Source organism: Carassius carassius, chromosome 42 (genome assembly GCF_963082965.1).
Source record: "Carassius carassius chromosome 42, fCarCar2.1, whole genome shotgun sequence".
Lineage (NCBI taxonomy): Eukaryota > Metazoa > Chordata > Actinopteri > Cypriniformes > Cyprinidae > Carassius > Carassius carassius.
Genome location: NC_081796.1, coordinates 23,706,194 through 23,722,585, shown reverse-complemented (window position 1 = coordinate 23,722,585; position 16,392 = coordinate 23,706,194). Strand labels below are relative to the sequence as shown.

The 16,392-nt window shown below is 37.2% G+C and overlaps 2 protein-coding genes and 1 long non-coding RNA gene across 6 annotated transcripts in view; 2 read left to right on the top strand and 1 right to left on the bottom strand.

Moving 5' to 3' along the window:
- Positions 1-2,802, top strand: part of agap3 (ArfGAP with GTPase domain, ankyrin repeat and PH domain 3) — a 179,448-nt gene extending 176,646 nt beyond the window's left edge. For 3 of the 4 annotated variants that reach the window (XM_059535218.1, XM_059535219.1, XM_059535217.1), the window contains exon 18: positions 26-1,138. In XM_059535218.1, coding sequence (XP_059391201.1) covers positions 26-241 — 216 coding nt within the window. In that variant the 3' untranslated portion in view covers positions 242-1,138. Of the gene's footprint in view, positions 1-25; positions 1,139-1,245 lie in introns of those variants that run through there. The other variant, XR_009426741.1, reaches the window with a different exon arrangement.
- Positions 2,803-7,677: 4,875 nt separating this feature from the next.
- Positions 7,678-12,820, bottom strand: gbx1 (gastrulation brain homeobox 1). The gene is made up of 2 exons (XM_059535214.1): positions 12,087-12,820; positions 7,678-8,687 (listed from the first exon to the last, which is right to left on the bottom strand). The coding sequence occupies exons 1-2, from the start codon at positions 12,520-12,522 to the stop codon at positions 8,173-8,175; spliced, it is 951 nt and encodes a 316-aa protein (XP_059391197.1). The 5' UTR covers positions 12,523-12,820; the 3' UTR covers positions 7,678-8,172.
- Positions 8,280-13,262, top strand: LOC132124265 (uncharacterized). The gene is made up of 2 exons (XR_009426736.1): positions 8,280-8,398; positions 13,050-13,262. It is a non-coding gene; the product is annotated as an uncharacterized LOC132124265 (long non-coding RNA).
- Positions 13,263-16,392: the final 3,130 nt, after the last annotated feature.

Sequence of the window (16,392 nt, the reverse complement as noted above, 5' to 3'; positions counted from 1 at the left end):
TATTCATTTAATCGTTTTATTTCAGTACGGCGTGGACGTGAAGAGTCGCGACGCCCGTGGTCAGACGCCGATGTGCTACGCCCAGCGAGCAGGAAGTCAAGAGTGCGTCGACATCCTTATCCAACACGGTTGTCCCTGTGATGACGGCGGAGGACCGTCGACACCCACGGCCACCCGACACAATCCCAACATCAACAACAACGCTCAATGCGAGCTGAACCGTAGTGTTAGCATCATGTGATTGTGGCCCGCAGTGTCTCTAGTGTCTGATGTTGATGTTCCCATAGATGCTGCTCTCGTTAAATAGCATCATTTCCCCAGCAGTACAGTACGTCTTTATTAGGAAACTGTGCGTAGTGCCACGTGTGTCACGTAAAACCCATTACCCCCATGACGACTTCCTGTGACCAATGTTAGCGTACGGCGAGAATTAGCAGTGTTAACGTGTTATTTTTAAGCTGAAGAAAATTAGGTTTTTAAGGATCCTTTTTTTGTGTGTGTATAGAACAAAAAAATGAAATTATGGGCAATAGGTTCTAAAGATAAGTTTGATTTTTTTTAAGGTACATTGGTTTAGAAATAATGAGATGACAGTAATGCATTGGGCCCATGTGTTTATGTCCATAAGAACATTAAATTATGTTGTTAAAGGGGAAGTTCTGTTAATATTTACTGTCCCTCATGTCATTCCAAACTTCTTTCTTCTGCTGAATACACACACACACACACACACACACAAAAGATGTCTGGAAGAATATGGGCAACCAACGAGTTTTGGTTCGCATTGTTTTCAAGTCCATGAACAAAATAGTTTGATTACCTACATTCTTCAAAATATATTCTTTTATGTTCCACAAAACAAATAAAGTCATACAGGTTTAAAATGGCATGACGGAGAGTAAATAATGACAGAAATTTCAGTTTTAGATGGACTACAGTATACCATTAAATCAGCAATTTTGGTGAAACCTGTCAAAGACGTGTCTGTGTATTGCACCTTAAAGTCAAAAGGAAAAAAATGCTTTAATACTTTAATTTTAAGGTTTAAATAAGGGGGTAAATATTTGTATTTTAAGCACTACACAATACTTTATTACAATAATGAGAATAATATTAAAAGAAACAGAAAAATGAATTAAAAAATATGTGGGGGTCACAGTGCAAAAATATTCCTTGATTTTTCTTTTGAATGCAAAATATATTTTCTCATTATTTCATTTTAACTTTGAGGTGACCAGGATACAGTATGTTTTATGCAAATTACCATAAATGCTTCACTAAATTCAGCTGATTTTTCTGATTTATGCTTAAAAAAACAAAAACATTTAAGTGCATATTTCACTAAAACTTCACACATTTTAAAGTTGTACTACCATTGTGCCCTTAAACGAAGCTCAAAAACACTAAGGCTACTGGGTAAAACATTACCATGTGTGCCATCAGTGCAATATAACAAAACCCAAATCATCATACTGCTATTTTACATTTAGCCTTTACGTGATTGTCTTGGAAGGGCTTGATAAATACTGTGTTATTGCGGATGCCTTGTGTGAATCATTTCTGGACCGGTCTAAAGTGTTCTTCTAATTGTTTGATACTGATGTCCCTCTCCTGCCTAATGACAGATCCATTCAGTAGCAGCGGACAGTACCGACACACTAGATTACACTCTCGCCGTTTACTCCTGTGAGAGTGTGTTTGTTACGAGTCTAATGACCTCCACACTTGTGACTGTGTGGCTGTTTTTGTATCCATTAGAATCCAGACGTGTGTTTCTAATCAAATGGGATCGTGATGTGGATAATGTACAGATGTGTGTAGAAAATAGCTTTTCCTGCTCCTTGTTGCAGCTAATTGTGTGTCGTGTGGGCAATTTCTGGATGAGATGGCCGTTATGTACCCATCTGAAACCTATCAGCCTTAACCCTTGTTTGCTAGTGTGTATGCCGTCAACTTTTACTTGAAATATGAAATCATGATTAAAACTTAATTAATATTTGGCACATGTGAGTTAAAGGGAACGCGGTAAAGCGAGAGGGAGATGTTGAACCTTCCTTACCAGACAGTATTTTAAGTTTACATTATTAGGCGTTTTACCTTCTAGCAGGTACGTTTTCTTTCTTATTCGAGTCAGAGTTGTACATGCAACCCTCATCTAACTAAGCTTTAGGAGAATTGCCATTGATTTTAAATGCAACGTAATTCTGGAGGCTCATCCCCAACAGCATGCATGGAAAGTTACCCTGTTGTTCTTCAAAAGTGAATATGTATCACTTTTTTTTTATTATTTTATTTTTATTTTTTTATTATTTTTTTTTATATACGCTGTGCTTGGGCTCCTTTGTATGACATGAGGTTGCTAAGATGAGCTTTTGGGAATATGGCAGTTGAAAATTATAAACACTTTCCCATCATCCCTGCGACTGCCGGCTTATTGAATGTTGGGATGAGCACGTAAAGTTCCTCAAGTAGCCATATAGCAGAGAGAAGCACCGTTTTGTTTTAAAGTTGTTTTTGGTACCTGGTTTTGGGTCTCAATGTGTCCACATTGTCTGGCCGTTAAGGTACTTTGTGTATTATATGTACATTTGACATATTTATAAAAGCAAGATGTAAATAATTCCTTTTGTTGTTGCTTTTATTGAGCTGTTTGATAACTTTCTGTCCGTTCTTTTAATTTGCCATTGTTTTTAAATGCTCCTTCTGAACATGATGGAGAACTTTCATGAGAGTTAGCTGTTGTGTGATTGGATGCTTGGCTGGCTATAATAAACACTCCAATAAAATGATTTATACCATGAATGCCGAGAAGTTTTGTCATTCATTCCGTGATCATAAGATTATGAAAATGTGTGACTGCCAAAATGTCTTTTATCTCAACTCTCTAAACATGATCATGTAAAACCAGGATATATGGTTTTTAAAAAGATTTTCATAAAAAGTTATTGGAATCTTTTAGCTTTGAGGCCATCAATAGCTAAAGTCATCATAAAAGCGGACTAGTTACAGTAGCTTTTAAATAGCATGCTTTGTGCATATTGTGTACATATTTTGTCAGATTATAGAAGAATTCAAGCATTCATTACACCGGAAACCCGACCAAAATATTAATAGCATCATCTTTTACTTGTATCGAGCAGATGTTTTCCATTGGTCTTTGGATTATTACAGAAAAGAAGCTCTGGGACCGACAAAAGTTTATGATTCTTACACATTTAGTTCATTGTGGTAATTTTCACAAATGAAACCAACTTGTATGAATTTTAAAGCCGAAATGCAATTGCCAAAATAAAAAGCTGAAGTTAGGCTTTAAATAATCATGTCAACACTACAATTAAATGTATAAAAAATTGAGCTAGTTTGCAACTGTCCAGCTGTAAAAGCGAACTGTGAGTAGAGGAGTTTACCTGTGCACTGCCTTGTGCTTGATATGTATGCGTTCATTTTATGTCTTCTAATTAAACCCTGTGTTATCCACAGAGCATATTTCAGGCTATGTACAATTAAAAAACCCCACTGATTTCAGGAAGATGGAACCGGAAGTTCAGTACCACCTGAATGGTTACGACATAAACAAAATGATGATGCCACCTGTATTTTAGTTTTGTTTACATATTAGCATATAGATGCTCAGCTCAAAGCTATCAGACATGGACTAAGAGTCCATTTTGCTTTCATAGGCTGTTTAACTGTCATTTTATGTTTTCTTTCCTTGGCTTCTCTCAATCTTGCGTTTATCACTTGTTCTTTCTTTCCCATCTCTCTCTCTCTCTCTCTCTCTCTCTCTCTCTCTCTCTCTCTCTCTCTCTCCTGCTCGCTCTTCTCAGTGCGTTAATTTGCCTGAGACTGCATTAGCTGTAATGAGAGCTGAAGGCCGAGGGAATCCTCCAGGGTTCCATTAATCATGGCCCCTCAGACAGCCAACCTTGATTACAAGTGGCAAGAAATTCATTAGAGCCGCGCCTCTGACAACTTTTATCTCCGCCACTAGCTCTGACTCATTAGGCAGCCAAATTAAGGCTATGATGGCACTGATGAAATTCATCGCTTGTTTATCCTGTGTGATTTGATGCATCTGCCCATACATCAGCGGCGTGGGCGTCCAGCAGACACTCCCCAGGATTCAGGCCTCGGCTTCCAGTCCCTCCTCTTCCAAGTCTCCGCTAGTCCACTTCCGGAGAACGGCACGCTGAGGAACGGGAATAGCCGGTGCCTTGCGCTTCCTAATCCTAACGACTCGTTAATGAAACAAATGCTCGGATATCAATTAAACAATTAATCTGATTGTCATAATGAGAGTGTTCCGCTCTTGACAAGCTGTGCTGGATCTCCCAACAGCACCTTGTGGAATTTCTCTGTAGGCTATTTGGTTTCCGATTCATATTTTTTTTTTTATAGTGGCGCTGCTATAATAATTAAAGCTAGTATAATTGGCATAATGAGAATGCTAATTAGCAGAGTCTCTAAATGAGGGGATATGTAAATGCAACAGCTCATAGGCATTTACCACTAGCGGTTACTGGAGACTGAAGCAATTAACTTACACACTCGTGTTAGAGCGACATGCTGACAATACAAGTCAAGAAAGTTCAGAGATTCCTCATTAGTTTATGAGATTGTTTTTCTGCGTGCATAATTTATGGGATTGTTTTGGGGAATTTTGTTTCGTGCTTTAAGGGAGCTTGGTTTCATCAAATCAAATCTAAATGTAAAGACATGAACTCCTCAACAGGTGAGCTGGTGTCTTGCAGAAGGTCAGGGTGCAGTTTTCTCCAGGGTGTGGATTCATGTCTCAGTGTCGCTTTCCTTCTGCTTATTAGCACTTATGAGAGAAAACAGTTGCTGGTGTTTCATACCTCATGGTACATTACACTTTGCATCCTGTTGCTGTTTCTAGCAATGAAAGCAGCTTCCAGTTACATCCACATTGGCTGTCCCTGATTCTTGTTGCTCATACATTAGAGCATATACCAGAGTTATGGGTTTGATTTCCAGGGAATACATGAACTGGTTAAAAAATGACAACTTAGTCACTTTGAGATAAACATGTCTAATGTGATTCTGTCATGAAGCTATACACAGCAGCAGAAAATAGTTGCTAGTTGCTCCAGAGGTGTGTGACCTCTGACATATGTGGCAATTGTAAGTCGCTTTGGATAAAAGCGTTAGCTAAGTGAATAAATGTACCACCACATCAATCATTAGTCAGTTTACAGGTGTGACTCCTGTAGTCCGTTCACACACAGAACAATGATTTAGATTGAAATGCTGTTATCATCAACTTTCCGGTGTGTATATGATTTCTGCTTCGAAAACCAGCCTAAACTGGTCACCTCCACTGGTTTCAAATGGTTAGTTTTCTGCTTTCGAGGCTGAGGCCAGCTTAAAATAAAACCAGTTTAGCTGGATTAAAACTTTTTTCTTTCCCAGTTGTGATAAGTAACTTTTTTAAAAACTTGCAATTTTTGCAATTTATAAAGTATGTGACATAGCAGCACTTTGCATAGCAGCATATTTGGCAAAGTGTACTGCTGAAAGACCATAAGCAGCCTTCGTTAACACTACATTCTATAAATGTAACACTACATTTAACTACATTTTAGTATAGCCCATGCATTAACATTAAAACAATGGAACATTAAAGTGGCATGTGGCCAAGACTTTGAGTTACACTGAAGTACTGTATCTTGAAAAATTCAGTACCTATTAATTAAATGTATATGATTGTGTTTTCCCAGAGTATTTTTTATCATTCATGCTATAGTTTTTACCAGTCCATTACATATATTTTACGTTACATTCCTGTAGCTCAAACAGCATGGTGGATTGGATAAACAGCATTGGATAAACAGCTCTGCCAAATGCATAAATGTAAATAGTTTACCTTCATGTAAAGGAGTTTTTTTTATATGTTGATGTAGTCTGTGAACGGACTGTAGTGACTCAATGAGACTCAATCCTGGAACAGAGAGAGAGAGATAGAGACCCAGCATGGTCTTTTGCTCTCTCCTGTAATGATTGATGTTGAAGTTCATTACAGTGTGTTGGATATGACCAGTGTAATAGAGCTCCATCACTCTCATCTGAGACAGCACGGCCTCCCAAAGAGAGACAAATGAGTCCTGTGCTCATTAACAAAAAACCTCTCCCTCTCTCTCTCTCACACACACACACACACACAGACTCTTCCTTTAGATCATCTGTACTGGTCATAATAGAGTCAAATGATTGTTGTTTGCTGCTGGTCAGTGTCTGTCTTTCTCAATCATATGTGGTTGTAAAAGTATGCTTTCATATTCATCACGTTATTCAAATTCCCCTCTGATTATACAAATAGGCCATACTTTTCAGTGGATAAGGGAAACGGTGAGACTTTTAAGTCACAGTTATTGAACAAATAAGCTAAGTACAGTCATGCACATTAAATGCACTGAATACATTTGTGTAAAATATTGTGAAGCATGAAGGTTGCCATGCAGTTAGTTTTCATCAATTGCCTAAAAACTTAATCTTTCTTATGTATTTTTCTCATGTGACTGTATATTCTCATGATTTAACATGATAAATAACATTTTTCACTGAATTACATGCATTTTGTGCCAAGGCTAAACGGTTAGTAATTGTTTCATGTCAAAGTCATAAAAATTTGATATCAGCAGCATAATTTTATGTTTAAGGAAAATTTAAACTGCATATTGCATGTTTTTTTCTGAAGAATGCCAAAAGAAATGATTCAGACCAATAATGCTGATTTAAAGATAAGAGAACATGTGTAAGGCTCAAGCTTCACAATGCTTTCTGAAAAATAAAATAATGCTATCTTCATGTTTAATAGAAGGATAATCATTTCAACCCATGGTCTCTTGACGCTGATGAGAGATGTGCTCTATTACCTGCTCAAATTACATCAAATAAAGTAAATCTGCTGGATGTAAAGAAGAGCTAAGACACCTTTAAAGGGTCCACAACTATTTCAACCAGAAGAAAATAAAATAGAGATCTGAGTCAGTGACCTGGGCATTAAAACAATAAATACCCCTGAAGAAATATTTAAAGATTAACATTTCCTGGTGTTATTTCTAATATCTTGATATTAAAAGATTCAACAGTGAAAAGTAGATATATTGTGTTGTATATACTTAAAAAAAAATCTAATAAAATAAAATTTACTTTGTAATATTAATTAGACTTTATAATTACATAATGTATTTTTAAGCATATGTAAATAAATATATATAAAGAAATAAATTGCCATTAGTCACATAATGCTTTAGAATAATGTTGGGTTTAAAATATCTATCAATGATCCAGTGAATTGATCAATAATTAATTAACTCGTTTGAAAAGATGACAAACACTGAAACAGTAGCTATTTAAGAAGAACCAACATGCATGCAATTAATACATTTCTTCTTTAAACAGTTTTATGCAACCATAATGCACATTTATGGTGACGTCGATGGGAATTTATCACTCTGTCTGTGTGTTCTTGAGCTTATTTATTTCCATCAACGTTTTTTATTTCCACAAAGAACTGGGGGAGACTCCGCCTCTAAGGGACAGAAATGCTTTAAGAGCACATGCAAAAATAGTCGAAACAACGAGAACGGCCCGGTGAAATCATAAGGGGAAATTAGACAACAAATGGCCACATTGCAAAACTCACTAGACAGCAACTTATAAATACTTATCTTTTTAAAAGAATGTCTCTTTACAGTCTCGTATAGTGCACATTTGTGTCGCATGGACACATTTAATATTTACAAATGTACAAAATAATAAATTAAAAATAAAGACATTTCTGAGGAGAGAAGGAAAAGAACAAACCTGAAAGTGATGTCGATATTGAACAGATGGCTATAAAAGTCGGGAACACCTTATGATAACCTTCAAATATATAAAATGCTTAACAGGTCATGTGTTAATAATATAGGTTTCATAAACTTTGATTCACATATAGGCTTTTCAAAATTGCATGTTTATAAACCGATGATCCGTTAAGCATTATATAGGCCTCGTGTTTTGTCGAAAGTGTTTCCTAAAAGTCACTGAATGTCCGAAACGGTCTCCTTTTAGGTGTGCTTCATGCATCTGTAGTGTGTGACCCCTGACCTGCGGGAATCTGGGTCATTTAAATGTTCGTTTGAGGAGTTCATTTTTCATTTGAGGAGTTCATGGCCTGCTGCCCGGTTCGATCTGTTGATGTTGACTCCGAACCGCGAACCTGTTGACGTGCACGGGAATGGGCACCACGATTTTGGGGTTACGGACGGGCTCCCCGGATCTGTTGTTGACGTTCCCGGCTTTGATCCGTTTCCATTTGGCCCTGCGGTTCTGAAACCAGATTTTGACCTGGACCTCGCTGAGTTTGAGCGCGTGCGCGATCTGAGAGCGCTCGGTGAGGGACAGATACTTCTTACAGTGAAACTCCTTCTCGAGTTCCAGCAGCTGTTCGCTAGTGAAAGCAGTCCGCCTCCTCCGGCTCTTTCCCGCAGAGCCGCCTGGCGGAATCGCTTCCTGTGAGCCACCTTTGAGTTTACTTTTCTGGGACGCTGAAGCGCAGGTGTTCCCGTCGGAGAAGCTTTCGTTCTCGCTGTCGGCTGAACTGTCCTCCCTGTCACTGCACGCGGCCTCCGCTGATTTCAGGTCCAGTTTCTCATCATCTGAACTGTAGAGCTTGGTTTCGCCTAAAGAGAATGCAAATTAAAGAGATTAATCACTACAGATATTCCACACAGATGAGGTCAGTTCAAGGGGCAAATGTAGTAGTCAATTTATGAGAAATATTTCGACCCACTAAACTGAAGTTCGGCTAATGTAAAACAGGTGACGAACTGCAGCGAAAAGTCCTTTTTGACAAAAATAAAATAAAAATCCAGTTGAAATCAAATAACCTACAAATTAGCCTAATTGTCAAATTATGTAACAAAAGGACACTATTAAAATTCGCTAGAACGTTAATCGTTGCTGTCTGCTTCATTTTAAACTTTAATTCTACAGAAGTTATTTCATAAATATTCTAATAAAATCCAACCAGTGCTGGCCTGTCTACATCTTCAGTCTACTAAAACTGGTTTTGGTTGTTACCTTACATTTTTACATTTAAAATGACAACTTGCAAGTTCATTGCACTTTTTTTTTCCATTAGGAATTTTGTTTAAAACAATTGGCGTTTCAACTCAAAAGCTCAAGTAGAAATGACAGTATTGTAGCAGGTTTGCTGGGGGAAATGTATTTTAATAACAGTAATGAAATAATAATAATAATAATAAAAACTGTGCTGAAACTATAGAATAATTGCTTTTGTTCATATGGTTTACATTGGGATCGAGACATATAATTTTCAAACCCAAATCTTTTGTAGCATATCATTGTTTCGAAACTCTCCAATGCCAGGAGTGAAGGCCTGTGCCACCCGAATACAAATCAAAAGACAATGCAAGTTTTCAAACTCAGATGTGTCCAATTGTCTTTGGATAATTTTACGAAGTGCCTAAGAAAAATAACAGATGATAGATTATACCAGCGCACAAAAACGGCTATTGTAAACAACATTGGTGAGTCTCATTCAAAATCCAGATACCTTTTTTTTTAATTTCAAGTGTCATTACATTTCTGACTGAATGTACAACTATGTTAAAGCTTATGCACAGAGTTATATGGAGTAGCTACCACACAGTAAAGTATTACTGAATTACTTTTTGCGGCACTTTGTTCACCAGTTCACCAAAAGCGCATCATTCTTAACAATAATTTTATATATATATATATACAGTGTTGGGAAGGTTACTTTGGAAATGTAATAGGTTACAGATTACAAGTTACCCTATTTAAAATGTAATAGTAGTGTAACTTTTTTAATTACTTTAATAAAGTAATGTAACTAATTACTTTTGAGTACATTTTGATTACTTTTATAAATTTCTAATGAATGTTAATTTGCAACTGTTAATCATCTTCAACCATTTTACACCATGCAGGTTTAACCTTAACAGTAGTGCTCAATACTGTCAGACTTTCATCATTCTTCATCAGCTGAATTAAGATGATCACATTTGAACACATCCACCACACAATCAGACTTTACTTAGAGATTGATCTGAAGTTCAAAGCAGATTTAAAATCAAAAGAAATAGTTTATAGATACTGTTTTTGAAACCAAATCTTTGCATAACTACAGGCATCTAACGGCATCTAACAATGGTTTGGGGAAAAATAGTTAATAAAAAAATAAAAGCATATACATCAACTCAAATACGGTTATCTAATAAGCATGTGTCCTATTTTGTGTACTAAACTCCTGAAACATTGGTGTCTTTTTGAAACACTGCTGTCTCTTTGTATATGATATGATGATAGTTTCTCAAAATAAGTAAAAAATGCTCATGAAGTGACTGTTCTAGAGATTAATTTCCATGAGGGGCGGACTGGGAAAAAAAATAGGCTGGGAAATCTCACACTCATACACCCACAACCCATTCTGTTACATGGACAACCCTATTTTGTGTATGGACCTGACATGAAAAAGATTTGAATCCTTAGGTTGGGGGACATGCAACGTAATTAAGAGTTCTCTCCTGAACTGCACCTTCACTTCCATTATCCACCCATCTCTCTCATGACTTTAATACTGAAGATTTTTATTTGACTTTTACCATGTTTTGTAAGTGCAATTTAGTTTTTTTGGCAAATTAATTACCACTTGTATTTATTTTTACTACAAATTCCATAGTTAAACCACGGTTAGTGCCATACCATAGGCATTACTTTTCCTAAAGGTTGTGTTTTTGTATGCACTAGCTCCCCCTAAACCTATGATAAAATATGATGATTTGTCTGCTAACTTACTACTGTAACATTACAAAAGATAATAATGACGTCGTTTATACAGTATTTTGAGTGATTGCGAGCAATGTGCTGCTGCTGCTTGACTAAGTAAACAAAGACAAAACTACATTAGCATATTTACAGATGAAACTGACCTGCACCTGAAACCCTGAACAGAAGTGTCGCTTCTCTGCTCCAGCTGTGCGCTTACACAGTTCACTCCGGTCTCTCTCTCTCGCATTGATTACTCGGAGTCTGATCCAAACCGTTCGGCGGAGGCGCGGAGAGCGCGCGAGCCCAACCATTGCCAGTCACGACTAACCGATTCATGATTTATTAGAGATTTAATTATCGAATGGCGGATTCGGAAATAATCGCTTTAGTATATTCGGCCTGCAATTATACAATAACAATATTAAAGTAGAGGGCCAAATCGTCTGCCAGGCCACCGGGAATAGTCCCGGTTCTCCCGATGTCCAGTCAGCGCCTGATTTCCACAGACACGCAGAATGTGCAGGATTCATATTCAGTCTTTTTGCGGCTTAATATTCACAGACATCAGTCCATATCGGGTTTTGATTCAAGTGTACTGACCTACTTTTGATTTATTCGTCCAAAATGTGGCATATTTCGTCCGCGTTATAATCCATTTTTATGACTGGATTCTACTAATGTGTTTTCCGCGTCTCGGAGATTATGGGCCATATGTCTTAGTGCAATTTGGGAAAGAAATAAACTGTATTTGGATGTGTGTAAATATTCAAATGTAATCCTCTTTGTAATCGTTACAATTTTCATAAGTAACTGTAATTTAATTACTCATTTTTTCTTAGTAACTGTAACTGATTACTGTTACATTTATTTTGTAATTAAATTACGTAACGCCGTTACATGTAACTAGTTACTCCCCAACACTGTATATATATATATATATATATATATATATATATATATATATATATATATATATATATATATATATATATATATATATATATGATTTTTTTTCTGGAGGTATATTCCATTTTCGTTTTACAATAAAAGTTATTTTATTTTGCACATTGGTTCATGAGTTGTCTAACCCACCAGAGTATTTTCTAAAGAACTAGAGAATGGAAGTTTGTTGTGGAACTTTCGGCATCAGCCTGTAAAAGCCTTTGGGTTCTAATCAGAACTTTTATTTCGAATAAAGGCCGCTAGAACTTTTTTCCGCTCGTAATGAAACCACCTGTCAATGAGAGACTGTGTCCGGTGCTCACCTGCAACCGCCTGAAAAGTTTCCGTGAAATTGAGGAGTTCAGAGCCCTTGAGTTCGTCATGCGGGCTCTCCTGCCGGTTCATCCCCGTCCCGTCCGCGCCTAATCGGGGTCCCGGCATCTCCTGCGGGGGATAGAAACTATCTGGAGGGTCCGAGAAACTGGGCAGGGTGGTGGTGAGCGCCACCATGGAGGGCATCCCCTGCCCCAACCCCGCGCAAAAAGTGTTGGTCAGACGCCCCGCGAACGATGCCAGCGGTCCCAAAGGAGGGATACCCGACGGTAATGACGAATGGGTTAGGGCTTGTGGAATCATAAGCGGTCGGTATGGCATAAACATCGGGTAGCCCGTGTAAAGCAGGTGGCCCGGCCGGGGCTGTGGCGTGCCAATCAAAGAATCAATGGAAAACGCCGTGCCTGGACCGCTCGGTCTCTGCATGGTGAACTGCGCGCGGGCTGCTCGTATAAATCCCGTGCACTGGCCTTCTGAGACAAATCACCCAAATGTGGTCCACGGTTATCCTGATGGTGCTGTAGGCTCCTCGCCGTCCAACTGACAGACCTGATGCGTTTTTTGTCTGGAGCTCTCAGTGTCTCAGCCTCTGTTTGTCACATACTGAGACATAAACACACACACGCACACCCCTCTGTCTCGCGCGCTCTGTCTCTCTCTCTCTCTCTCTCTTTCTCTCTCATCAGTACAAGAGGATAGAAGGGGGAGTTGCCCTGGAGACTCATCCATCTTCCTCAAATTACGCTTCATTTCCTTATTCAATCCCTGACTTTTTAGGCCGCATAGAGAGGGGTGGGGGGTAGTTTCCCAGTGGGTCAAGCCTCCTCCTCTGGAAAGCGACTGCGCTGACCACACCAACCCAATCAACTATTATTAATTTTGATTGATGATAAGTAATTACTTTGTATTCAAGGGAAGATATATAACAACGGTTCTTTTGTTGATTCTTTCAGAGGCCGATGGCATCGAGTCGTGAGGGCGGAGAGGCAGATGTTTTTGCCCTCTTGTGAGAGAGAGGCTTTTCTATTCTGTTGGGAGAAAGAGTGAATCTGGCCGACAATTATCCCTAAGAGGGAGATTTAACTGATGAAATGACGTTTGAATGTAGAGATCTGTGTGAACTCTTACTGATCGTTTTGGGGGGAATTATTATGTGTGTGTGTGTGTGTGTGTGTGGTTTTTCTAGATTTAAAAAATAAGAAATATCCAAATGTATTAAAAACAAAAAACAAGTTATTAGAAATGTAATCTTTATATAGTAACTTTTACTTTCATACTTTTTCCAAAAAAAAAAAAAAGTCAAAATGTCTTCATTTTTTTTTATCATGAATTTTTAGTCACGAATAGGGTGCGAATTATGGGAAGGTCCTGGCCCTCCTAATTACACTTTGAACCTCCCTAAAGTCAGTCAAAACAAACGGTGTGTGTGTGTGTGTGTGTGTGTGTGTGTGAGGGGGGGGGGGGGGTAAGATGTGAAATTTAAAATAGCCAATATACATATGTTTGGAAATGTGAAATGTATATACATTTCAAAAGCGTTTTCAGATGAAGTTTTTCACAACAACAGTTAGACAAGTTAGCTAAACTTACAGGCCTACACCCGCGAAAAGAAATTGTTTTTGCGTTTGCCTGGGAGGATAACCATAGCAACAGCAAGCAGGCACGAGCGCTTTCCGTTAGACCCGGGCGAAAAATTCAAAACAAGTAGGCCAGCTCTGATTATTTATAACTTTGCTCAACATTTAGGGTACATACTGAAATAAAAATAAAAATAAATATATATATAGTTTTGTTTTTAGGTGTTATTGCGGTGAAAACACTGATCAGTTAGTTACGTGAGATTCCCTCAACAACAGTTCATTTAACGTTACATCCTGAAAATTAGGCTAACGTTACTGAAAGAAATTCTCTTAAAACGCTACCTTTACCCCTGGCAATCACAGAATTCGCACAATGGTGACAAATAACTGCTTCGTTTGACCTCAACAAAGCCTGAAGTTTTATTTGAAAAGTAACTTTAGCTTGTAGCCTACTTTTTAAAACTTTGACTTAATGAACTTGTGACGCAGTCTGTTTTTATCAAATAATTCAGACTTTAAAAATACGTTTTTCCCTTTTTTGTGTGATATCTCTCGACAAAAAAATATAAAAAATACTGTATTTCATAAATTAAAAACATGTTAATCATAGATGTGCATTCAAGTCGTATGAGATCCGTTTTAATATATTTTTAAAAATCCAGACAAAAGAGCTTCGTGTTCACAGATATCCAGAGGAAAGACCCAAAATTACACACATAATTTGACAAGATGTCAGATTACCACGGAAAATTAAGAAGGACAAGACTTTAAGATAAAATGTAGGCTATTCATACGCTCCTTCAATAGCTGATAAAATAATTTCGATTTAAGAAGAAAAATAATAAAAGAAAAACAAAGAAAAGGGGTCTTGTACACTCTGAGCGGTTTCTCTTTCCCCGCTAAGCATTAATTTAATCGGAGATCATTTTACCGTTTAAATGCCAATTCACTTCTGATGATGATTAGGCGCTATTGAGTCCTGCGGGGCGCGAGCTCTCCAACTGGCCGTCTGATTGCGCGAGGACATAAACACATCACCTCCGACTCTGATTAGCGATGGAGGACCCACAGATGCTAATTATTCTTATAATTGCAAATGACTCCATTCAGGAGCAGTGCTCTTTGATCTATTGAAACCAGACAGCGTTCTCTCTCTCTCTCTCTCTCTCTCTCTCTCTCTCACGCTTCTGAATGGTATACAATCAGAGCCCCCCTCTTTCTGGGCATCGTATATGAGACTTTTATCAAAGATCTGTTCGTTGACAATTGCTTTGCACCTTTGTTCTTCACTACATGTAGGCCTACTACACAAAAAGAAGAAAAAAATCTAGACTTTATTTTCTTCGACGCTCAATTAGTAACTATATCCAAATAGTGCAGCATAATCGAGAGGATTTATTTATTTATTCATTCTAAAATGTACTGTAATTTTACTATAGTTATGCATGAGGATGAATACAGGTAAAATTGGACACCAGGTAAAATATGCATAAAGCTGACATTTGGATCATATACACATACACAGCAGCATTTGAAGTGGATCAAAACCTTTCTCCAAAGTTGTCCTAAAACCAAAATAATACCCATTCTTGACAACTTGGATGAACTCTTTTGATCCACTTGAAATGTTAACTACTGTGTGTGTGTGTGTGTGTGTGTGTGTATTAAATAGCAGTAAATTTCATAAAGTGCTCTACTTTACCAGCATCCACCCTATAATAACAGATTCAACTTTAATATTCAATAATAATAATAATAAGCATATTTATTAATGGACATGCTAATAACCTAGAATTTAACCAAAATTATCATTATTATTATTCATAATTTGTTTTGGAAATTATTATTTTTGTCCACTGTCCATTGCATTGTTGGTGTTTCTTAATTAGTCGAGGAGACAGCATCATTAAACAGAGACCCTCTTAGACTTGATGATGATGATCTATAACAAAAATGGACTTGATGCATACTTGTGGAACTCAACAGTTCGAAAATAATGTAATCAATATAAAAATCCACATAATCCTGTTCATGATCTAAATTGTCTTCTATGTCTAAAACACTATTAATTGACTCAGTATAAATCCTTTTGTAATAGACTCCATCTTGTCCAATCTTGACCTTAAAATGTTGAATATAAATGTCAAATCACTGAATTGTAATGTTTCGGCACGATATTCTGTTGTCCTATAGGATAGGATAACGAGAAATGGTAATGAAAACCTCATTGTAGACAAGAAAATCAATCAAATCAAGCTTAAAAACGGATCATTTGCTAAAATAAAATAGAAAAACAGAAAAACAGAACCTTGCCTTCCTGAACAAAAAAAAAAAGCTTTTTATTTTATATAGATCAGGGTTTGAACATATTTATTGGAAAATACTTAAATGCATTTGTAGTTTGCCCACTAATTAGTATGTTCATAAATTGATTCTTAAGTAAATTTTGGAAATCAGCTAAAAATTAAGTTAAATCAGTACTAATACATTTGAAAGATTTTATTTTACAAGAAATCTAAAACATTAAAGCATCGGAATGTTACTTTTTAATAATTTCCTTTGAAAATCTGTCAATTATGCATTGATTCCTGTCAGTGATTTGAGATCTTTCAATAGGAGTTTAAATTCCACTTGCGCTCCATGGCGCCCCACTGTGGTAGTTAATGTAATAATGAATGTGTGTTGCACTGGATATTATTAAATAAAGACCTACTGC

What these genes read in the sequence shown, in the direction of transcription:
- gbx1 (XM_059535214.1), bottom strand. Translation starts at nt 12,522, where the DNA reads ATGCAGAGACCGAGCGGTCCAGGCACGGCGTTTTCCATTGATTCTTTG. An exon ending in AACTTTTCAGGCGGTTGCAG is followed by an intron (nt 8,688 to 12,086) that starts GTGAGCACCGGA and finishes CATTCTCTTTAG; the next exon opens with GCGAAACCAAGCTCTACAGT.